This window comes from Salvelinus alpinus, chromosome 35 (genome assembly GCF_045679555.1).
Source record: "Salvelinus alpinus chromosome 35, SLU_Salpinus.1, whole genome shotgun sequence".
Taxonomy (NCBI): domain Eukaryota; kingdom Metazoa; phylum Chordata; class Actinopteri; order Salmoniformes; family Salmonidae; genus Salvelinus; species Salvelinus alpinus.
Genome location: NC_092120.1, coordinates 11,741,429 through 11,752,162, shown reverse-complemented (window position 1 = coordinate 11,752,162; position 10,734 = coordinate 11,741,429). Strand labels below are relative to the sequence as shown.

Below are 10,734 nucleotides of genomic sequence, written 5' to 3'. Positions count from 1 at the left end.
GAATAATGAGGATAGCTCAGAGCAACATTCCCTGTGGGCCAGAAGGAGAATAATGAGGATAGCTCAGAGCAACATTCACTGTGGGCCAGAATAAGAATAATGAGGATAGCTATTCAGCACACAGATCAACCATAAATCATGTTACCAGCTGATAATCTTCTTATATGTTATAAAATAGTTTTTAAAGACTGTATTTAAAGATCCACTTTTGAAATAATTACACTATTTTTATGCGTTAACTTTACATACAGAACAATAGAAAATAGATTCCCATGGGACCCAACAAGGTAAGGGGGTTTACCAACCTAATTCATCTTTAGATCCCCTTCCCATTCCCAGAATCCCCAGTAGGGAGAGTATAATAACTTCTTTCATCTTGCTGATAGAAACAAATAGGAGAGGGTCACAGATAAACATCGACAGGTTCAGATGTTCTGTTCAACAGACAGTTCTTTGAAAGGTCACAGATCAGATAAAACATGTGACTGACACATTTTGCAATAGGCTTCTCAAAATGAAGTTACCATATACATTTGGGAACTTACTGTGTATGTAATGTGTTTGCATGCTCTGCATTAGAGGGGATTCCTTTAGGTCCTCAGAGACTGGCAAAAATGGATTGAACATAGGAAGGGTCCACTGACCTCTGAGTCACTATGTTCGCAATGTACAAAGAACTGTTTACTTTTCAAAAGTGGCCAACAAGACTGTGCCATGGAGCATTACATATACAGAGCCCTGACACAGGCAAGTCACATTTAGTCATCTTATTCCAATCTCTGTAGTTTTTGTGTGAACTGCACTTTTTGTATTCCTTGTACAGTATGCTCATGAGTATGTTCATAAGACATGATGAAGCTTCACAGACACACTAAGACGGCCTTGAGTGTTGTGAAGACTCAGTGGAACAACCTGGTGACACATAAGTATGTTGCATAAATTCATAGATCTTTGTACTGTATTGGTAAGTGTAAACCTTCTATTTCCTTAAATACCATGTTGCCTTAAAGAAAACTACTGGTCAATCCTCACAGAACTCCTACATGGGGTCTCTGACAATGTCGTAGATGGAAGACGCCTCTCCATGTACAAAGACAAATCATGCAGCCGCACCAAGTCCCAAGTCAACCCATGGTGGAGGGTGGACTTGCAGCAAACTTAAAACATCACCTCCATAACAGTCACCAACATTGAAGACGTTGATCCAGAGATGATCGATGGTGCTGAAATCCACTTTGGAAACTATCTGCAGAATAACGGCAACAACAATCCATTGTGAGGAAGCTCGTCAGCAAATATTGACTTATTTAAAACACTAAAACACAGAGCGCATTTGATGTTTATGATTTGAGATCAAAAGCCTGATTATACGATTTCCTTCTTTAGGTGCGCTGTGATGTCCTCATATCCCGCGTGGGAGGTCATGACCTTTCAGTGCAGAGGGATCGAGGGTCGCTATGTGAACGTCTTCTTGCCGGGCTGCAATAAAGACCTGTCACTGTGTGAGGTGGAGGTGAATGTGGGCAGCCATCCAGGTGAGGAGCAGACATTATATGGTATTGTCATCAATTAACTGAAGGGGCAATATATGATCACTTCATCTAAGTTTAGAAGCTTGTTAGGGTGACAAAATCATGACATCTGGTCAAACTTGACCTATTCCTCTAAATTACAACAAATGTATTGGTCCTTTTACAGATATAGACAAACATCTTTCCTCTGGTATGTACAGGGTTTTAGTTACCATTTCTCTGATGTGTTGTTGTTGGACATTAACTTGCCAACATGGTAGCTATTAGATGACTTGAAGCCATGGCTAACTGTCTTTTAAGCCTGTGACTCAAACCCTTATGTACTGTAATGTTTCCTGTAGAGAGGAGGGTGCAAGATATGAAGAGAGGGCAAAACATTCTATGCCTACATCATAAGACTCAATATGGTAATACAATATACAATATTTTTACTTTTGTGGTACTATAGAGAATACAACCACTGTTTGAGAAAAAGTTTTCATTGAGATCATTAATTAGTACAGCTACAGTGAGGGAAAAAAGTATTTGATCCCCTGCTGATTTTGTACGTTTGCCCACTGACAAAGAAATGATCAGTCTATAATTTTAATGGTAGGTTTATTTGAACAGTGAGAGACAGAATATCAACAAAAAAATCCAGAAAAACGCATGTCAAAAATGTTATGAATTGATTTGCATTTTAATGAGGGAAATAAGTATTTGACCCCTCTGCAAAACATGACTTAGTACTTGGTGGCAAAACCCTTGTTGGCAATCACAGAGGTCAGACGTTTCTTGTAGTTGGCCACCAGGTTTGCACACATCTCAGGAGGGATTTTGTCCCACTCCTCTTTGCAGATCTTCTTCAAGTCATTAAGGTTTCGAGGCTGACGTTTGGCAACTCGAACCTTCAGCTCCCTCCACAGATTTTCTATGGGATTAAGGTCTGGAGACTGGCTAGGCCACTCCAGGACCTTAATGTGCTTCTTCTTGAGCCACTCCTTTGTTGCCTTGGCCGTGTGTTTTGGGTCATTGTCATGCTGGAATACCCATCCACGACCCATTTTCAATACCCTGGCTGAGGGAAGGAGGTTTTCACCCAAGATTTGACGGTACATGGCCCCGTCCATCGTCCCTTTGATGCGGTGAAGTTATCCTGTCCCTTTAGCAGAAAAACACCCCCAAAGCATAATGTTTCCACCTCCATGTTTGACGGTGGGGATGGTTTCTTGGGGTCATAGGCAGCATTCCTCCTCCTCCAAACACGGCAAGTTGGGTTGATGCCAAAGAACTCCATTTTGGTCTCATCTGACCACAACACGTTCACCCAGTTGTCCTCTGAATCATTCAGATGTTCATTGGCAAACTTCAGACGGGCATGTATATGTGCTTTCTTGAGCAGGGGGACCTTGCGGGCGCTGCAGGATTTCAGTCCTTCACGGCATAGTGTGTTACCAATTGTTTTCTTGATGACTATGGTCCCAGCTGCCTTGAGATCATTGACAAGATCCTCCTGTGTAGTTCTGGGCTGATTCCTCACCGTTCTCATGATCATTGCAACTCCACGAGGTGAGATCTTGCATGGAGCCCCAGGCTGAGGGAGATTGACAGTTCTTTTGTGTTTCTTCCATTTGCGAATAATCACAGAAACTGTTGTCACCTTCTCACCAAGCTGCTTGGCGATGGTCTTGTAGCCCATTCCAGCCTTGTGTAGGTCTACAATCTTGTCCCTGACATCCTTGGAGAGCTCTTTGGTCTTGGCCATGGTGGAGAGTTTGGAATCTGATTGATTGATTGCTTCTGTGGACAGGTATCTTTTATACAGGTAAGAAACTGAGATTAGTAGCACTCCCTTTAAGAGTGTGCTCCTAATCTCCGTTCGTTACCTGTATGAAAGACACCTGGGAGCCAGAAATCTTTTTGATTGAGAAGGGGTCAAATACTTATTTCCCTCATTAAAATGCAAATCAATTTATAACATTTTTGACATGCATTTTTCTGGATATTTTTGTTGTTATTCTGTCTCTCACTGTTCAAATAAACCTACCATTAAAATTATAGACTGATAATTTCTTTGTCAGTGGGCAAACGTACAAAATCAGCAGGGGATCAAATACTTTTTTCCCTCACTGTATGTACTGCATCTTGAACTGACAATGAACCATTTGTAAACCCAATGTTTTTAATCTTGTTTGTTCTGTGAAGAGAGTGCAGCCACTGGCGGGATAGCCAGTCAGTCGTCGCAGTGGGACAAGTTTGGAAATGCCAACAATGCCATTGACCTGAACTGGACCAATTGGTATCTGGAGGGGTCCTGCAGCCACACGAAAGCAGATATCGACTCCTGGTGGCGGGTGGACCTGAGCAAGACCCACAACGTCACCTACGTCACCATTACCAACAGAGGGGACTGCTGCTCCGACAGGATCAGTGGAGCAGAGATCCACGTTGGGGACTCACTGTTCAACAACGGCAATAGCAACCCACTGTGACTTATCTTCGTAACACAACTTCTGGCTGGCTACACAATGCACTATGTGTCATCCCAGTAACACAATTCTCCCTTAAACAACACAGCCATCTCCATAACTCATCATCATCAACTATGAGAATTTAACCAGACTTAAAGGGGCAATCCGGAGTTGAAACAATAACAAACGGTCCTCCCAGCCTAGGGATGGGTCTGGAGAAATGTAACCACTCTTAAATTCATAGACATAGCTATGGATGCAAGGACTGACCATCTGTGAAATTAAAATTATAGTTGAAACCATGTTTTGAGGCTATATAGTTTGTTTACATTTACTTTGTTTAAGAACATTGCATAAAACAAGATGATATTTTGTGTTCTGATGGGCTACGACAGTTGAACTAAGCTCATGAGGCATTTCTAAGTTACAGTAAATTCTTCAAGAATCCATAATTAATTTATACATCCCAAAATGGATTTAGCCACTACAGATTGCCCCTTTAAGCTTTCAGGAAATTCATCCCTGATCCCTTATTTTGATCAAATACTGTTTGTCCCGCAATCTTCTCATAAAATATAACAATGCTCAAGTTTACTATACCTGTAGGTGTGCCGGGATTCCATACATCCCTGCTGGGCAAACCAGGACATTTCCGTGCGGTGGGATATCGTGGCGCGATGTCAACATTCTCCTCCCAGGGAAAGAGAAGTGCCTGACTTTGTGTGAGGTAGAACTGCACGCAAGCACCTTTCAGGCAGGTATGGGCTCCATCATTCAGAATGTACACCTTCTCCAGCAGATGCCTTTTTTAATTCTTGTTTACGGATACAATTTTTTTTACTCTACTCCCTTTCTCCCTGTGCCTCTCCTTTTTCCAGCCCTGCCTTCAACTGCCACTGAGACAGCTGTTACAGCTCCAAACCTAAACCTGGCCTGGCTGTGGGATCTTCTGAGATCCCTCAGAAGACTTGCCATTCGGAGAGGTCAGCTACTCCTACATCCAATGATACAGTACCCTCCAGGCTAAAATTGGGACCAGAAATCAGAAATGTTTAACCAGAGGCTTGTAATTTTTCTGAGCAAACCCCATCCCTCTTGTTTGAATGAAGGCAACGTGGCGCTGATGGGAAGAGCGACCCAGTGGTCCAAGCTAAGCCGTCTGACCCATGCCGAGAACGCCATCGATGGTCGCCTGGATGCAGAGTGCCTCTCTGGCTCCTGTGCCCACACCTGGCTTCAGAGCGACCCCTGGTGGAGGGTGGACCTGGCTGTTCGCAAAGTCACCTCCATTACCGTCAATAACAGAGAGGACTGCTGCCCCTGGAGGCAGGACGCGGCAGAGATTCTCATCGGAAGCTCCCTGAAGAACAACGGCAACAGTAACCCTCAGTGAGTAGGCTGAGCAAATATGTTGACAATAAACTACTCACAACTCTGTACTTCTACTAAAGTACTAGTACATGAAAAGCACAATGCAACCAAAGAGAACTACTAACACAGTACTAAAGTACTACTATAATTGCCACACTGCTACCATGTAGTTACTGTAACAGTACTATTTCAGAACCAATGGGATCACCTAAATAAAGGATACATAATATAAATCCTGTAGGCTATTGTATGAATGACTCCTAATCTACCTGACAGGTGTGCTGTGATCTCATCCATAGCGGCTGGGGACTCTGTCACCTTCCAGTGCCACGGGATGGAGGGACATCATCCGCCCGGGCTGCTTCAACCCGTGCTTGGTGGGTATATGATGGATTAGAATTGGGGTAAATTCATAGAGATGTACAAAAGAGCTCTTCCCCTATCTTTGCAATGGCCACTTCTGTGAGAGCATGGGCAGCGCCATTGAGGGCTGTCCCCATTTTAAAGTTGTCCATTTCTTCTTCTTCTACTTCTATGAGTGTATTGGCAGTACCAAAATGAACTGAAAAGGTGCATACCACTACCTACTTTGCTGGAATGTGTATAGTTTGAACAGATAGATTTACTGCCACCTGCAATTATGGAATGTTTCCTCAGGTGTATAATTCATTGGCTGAACCCTCCTACTGACCTACTGTGATCCTTCCTTAACCCATTGCAAGTCCCACCCAGTTGACTACTTCAAAATGGTGAAAATCCAAAATGCACATGCTAAAACAGGTTTTGGGACACATGCTCCCTCTAACCAACTCAATGGGTCAATTACATTTCAACACAGTTGATTCACGGAAGGCCCAATCCTAACTACAAATCGATGTATTTACCTCAAGTTTCATGCATTAGGATTAGCCCTGAAATGAGTTGACGTGGTAGTTTCAACCCTGCTTTTGCATTGATTTCCCTCACTTCTCGTCTTCTATTTCTCCACTGACGAAGAGACCTATAATCAAAACAGTACAGACGAAGAGACGTTTGATCATGAGAAAATATCAATTGAGACACAATATCCAGTTGATACAGTGCATGGTAAGTTACCCACATAGTCTGCAAACTGCAAGCAAACCCTTTTGCTTTCGTTGTGTGTCACTAAGGCTGTTTACATAGGCAGCTCACTTCTGATAATTTTTTCACTAATTTGTCTTTTGACTAATCAGATTAGCTCTGATTATGATCTGATGTGAAAAGATCTGATGTGATTGGTCAAAAGACAAATTATTGGGAAAAAGATCAGAATAGGGCTGCCTGTGTAAATGCAGCCTATTACACTTACAGTGCCTTCAGAAAGTATTCACACCCCTTTGACTATTTACACATTTTGTTGTGTTACAGCCTGAATTTAAAATAGATTTAAAAAATATTAAAATGTCACTGGCACAATATCCTGAATATTTGTCCTGAATACAAAATGTTATGTTTGGGGCAAATCCAATACATTACTGAGTACCACTCTCCATATCTTCAAGCATAGTTGTGGCTGCAGTATGTTATGGGTATACTTGTAATGGTTAATTAAACTTCTTTGGGACTGGGGGGCAGTATTGAGTAGCTTGGATAATAAGGTGCTCAGAGTAAACTGCCTGCTACTCAGGCCCAAAAGCTAGAATATGCATATAATTAGTAGATTTGGATAGAAAACACTCTGAAGTTTCTAAAACTGTTTGAATGATGTCTGTGAGTATAACAGAGCTCATATGGCAGGCAGAAACCTGAGAAAAAATCCAACCAGGAAGTGGGAAATGTGAGGTTTGTAGTTTTTCAAGTCATTGCCTATCAAATATACAGTGTCTATGGAGTCATATTGCACTTCCTAAGGCTTCCACTAGATGTCAACAGTCTTTAGAACCTTGTTTCAGGCTTCTACTGTGAAGGGGGAGAGAATAAGAGCTGTTTGAGTGTCTGGCATAATGCCATGAGCTCAGTCAGGCGCACGCCCGTGAGAGTTAGCTGCGTTCCTTTTCCTTTCTAAAGACAAAGGAATTGTCCGGTTGAAACATTATTGAAGATTTATGATAAAAACATCCTAAAGATTGATTCTATACATCGTTTGACATGTTTCTACAAACTGTAATATAACTTTTTTGACTTTTCGTCTGAACTAAGCGATCGCGCATTGAGCATTTGGATTACTGGGATAAATGCGCGAACAAAAAGGAGGTATTTGGACATAAATTATGGACTTTATCGAACAAAACAAACATTTATTGTGTAACTGGGATTCCTGGGAGTGCATTCCGATGAAGATCATCAAAGGTAAGTGAATATTTATAACGCTATTTCTGACTTTTGTGACACCTCTCCTTCTTTGGAAAATGGCTGTATGTTTTTCTGTGGCTAGGTGCTGACCTAACATAATCGCTGTGCTTTCGCCGTAAAGCCTTTTTGAAATCTGACACAGCGGTTGCATTAAGGAGAAGTTTATAATTCCATGCAGAATACTTGTATCTTTTATCAATGTTTATGATGAGTATTTCTGTAATTTGATGTGGCTCTCTGCACTTTCACCGGATGTTTGTTTGAGACAATGCATTTCTGAACATAACACACCCATTTCAAATGAGGTGTTTGGACATAAAGATTAACTTTATTGAACAAAACACACATTTATTGTGTAACATGAAGTCTTGTGAGTGCCATCTGATGAAGATCATCAAAGGTTAGTGATTAATTTAATCGCTATTTCTGACTTTTGTGAGCCCTCTCCTTGGCTGGAAAATGGCTGTATGGTTTTCTGTGACTAGGTGCTGACCTAACATAATCGTTTGGTTTGCTTTAGCCGTAAAGCCTATTTGAAATCGAACACTGTGGCTGGATTTACAAGAAGTTTATCTTTAAAATGCTGTATAATACTTGAATGTTTGAGGAATTTTAATTATGGGATTTCTGTTGTTTTGAATTTGGCGTCCTGCAATTTCACTGGCTGTTGTTGACGCTAGCGTCCCACATATCCCAGAGAGGTTGGGCTGGGGAGTTTTTCTGAATAAAAAATAAATGGAATGGACCTAATTCTAGAAGAACCTGGTTCATTCTGCTTTCCACCAGACACTGGGAGATGAATTCTCCTTTCAGCAGGACAACAACCTAAAACACAAGGACAAATATACACTGGAGTTGTTTACCAAGAAGACAGTAAATGTTCCTGAGTGGCCGGGCTACAGTTTTGAATTAAATCTACGGCAAGACAAATATATGGCAAGACTTGAAAATGGTTGTCTAGCAATGATCAACAACCAATTTGAAAGAGCTTGAAGAATTTTGAAAAGAATAATGGCTAAATGCACAATCCAGATGTGTGGAAGCTCTTAGAGCAGGGTTCCCCGACTTGTGGCCCGCAGATGATATTCCCCAAATTTGGCCCGAGGGTTATATTATTTGTTTCCCCACGTTTTCTGAACAAACAAAATAATATACAGTATCAGTCAAAAGTTCAGACTGTGGTCCATTCAAGGTTTTTATTTAATTTTACTATTTTCTACATTGTGGAATAATAGTGAAGACATTAAAACTATTCAAAAACATATGGAATCATGTAGTAATCAAAAGTGATAAACAAATCAAAATATATTTTGTATATTTTGATTTGCACACACTTGGCATTCTCTCAACCAGATTCATGAGGTAGTCGCCTGGAATGAATTTCAATTAACAAGTGTGCCTTGTTAAAAGTTTTGTGGAATTTCTTTCCTTCTTAATGCGTTTGAGCCAATCAGTTATGTGGGGTGGTATACAGAAGATAGCCCTATTTGGTAAAAGACTAAGTCCATATTATGGCAAGAACAGCTCAAATAAGCAAAGAGAAACGAAGGTCAGTCAGTCCGGAAAATTTCAAGAACTTTGAAAGTTTCTTCAAGTGCAGTCGCAAAAAACATGATGAAACTGAATGCTAAATAAATCACCGTCAGTGTCACCAGCAAACCCCCTTACCTCTATGCTTCACGGTGGGAACCACGCATGCGGAGAACATCCGTTCACCTACTCTGCATCTCACAAAGACACGGCGGTTGGTTCCAAAAATATCAAATTTGGACACATCAGACGAAATGACAAGATTTCCACCAGTCTAATGTACATTGCTCATGTTTCTTGGCCCAAGCAAGTCTCTTCTTATTGGTGTCCTTTAGTAGTGGTTTCTTTGCAGCAATTCGACCATGAAGGCCTGATTCATGCAGTCTCATCTGAACAGTTGTTGAGATGTGTCTGTTACTTGAACTCTGTGAAGCACTTATTTGGGATGAAATCTGAGGTGCAGTTAACTGTAATGAACTTATCCTCTGCAGCAGAGGTAACTCTGGGTCTTCCTTTCCTGTGGCGGTCCTCATGAGAGCCAGTTTCATCATAGTGCTTGATGGTATTTGCAACTGCACTTGAAGAAATGTTCCACATTGACTGACCTTCATGTCTTAAAGTAATGATGGACTGTCATTTCCCTTTGCTTATTTGAGCTGTTCTTGCCATAATATGGACTTGGTCTTTTACAAAATAGGGCCACCTTCTGTATACCACCCCAACTGATTGGCTCAAACGCATTAAGAAGGAAAGAAATTCCACAAATTAACTTTTAACAAGGCACACCTGTTAATTGAAATGTATTCTAAGTCATTACCTCATGAAGCTGGTTGAGAGAATGCCAAGGGTGTGCAGAGCTGTCATCAAGGCAAAGGGTGGCTGAAGAATCTCAAATATATTTTGATTTGTTAAACACTTTGTTGGTTACTACATGACTTCGTATGTGTTATTTTATAGTGTTGATGTCTTCACCATTATTATACAATGTAGAAAATAGTAAAAATAGAGAAAAACCCTTGAATGAGTAGGTGTGTCCAAACTTTTGATTGGTGCTGTATATATAATTTTTTTAATGTGGACATAAAATACTGTAAAAACACCAGCAAATCAGCTCCAAGTGATTTTAGTTTTGGAAATCTGTTCCAAAGTATTCCCACGCATAAGAGATATTTGTGACCGTATACAAATGAAAGCATGGTTTGAAAATGTTTTAATAAAATATCTGTTTGTTCTTCTTGCAGTCAATTTGTAATTATGTCCCTGAACATCCGCTCAAGTAAAAATCACCCCACGGGTGAATATAATTGATGATCCCTGTCTTAAAGACTTACCAAGAAAGACTGACTGTTGTAATCGCTGCCAAAGGTACTTCTACAAAATATTGACTCAGGGGTTTGAATACTTATGTTGAGATATTTCTGTAAGTCAGTCACTATCGCTTGTCATACCCAGTGGAACCTCAAATGTTTTTCTTTGTTGGGGGTGGCCGTCGCACTATAAAAACAGTCACATTTGTATTCAATTGTGTATTCTAGTAA

At 40.8% G+C, this 10,734-nt stretch overlaps 1 protein-coding gene and 1 long non-coding RNA gene across 2 annotated transcripts; both read left to right on the top strand.

Annotated features, from left to right (window-relative positions):
- Positions 1-602: 602 nt before the first annotated feature.
- Positions 603-4,284, top strand: LOC139564257 (uncharacterized). The gene is made up of 4 exons (XR_011672713.1): positions 603-1,275; positions 1,387-1,535; positions 1,699-1,939; positions 3,717-4,284. It is a non-coding gene; the product is annotated as an uncharacterized lncRNA (long non-coding RNA).
- A 224-nt stretch (positions 4,285-4,508) lies between these two features.
- LOC139564256 (uncharacterized) lies at positions 4,509-9,124 on the top strand (the record flags this gene model as incomplete). Its single annotated transcript, XM_071383631.1, has 4 exons — positions 4,509-4,740; positions 4,861-4,965; positions 5,092-5,371; positions 5,630-9,124. Coding segments are annotated over 4 exons (738 nt in total), but the record flags the coding sequence as incomplete, so codon positions are not given.
- Positions 9,125-10,734: the final 1,610 nt, after the last annotated feature.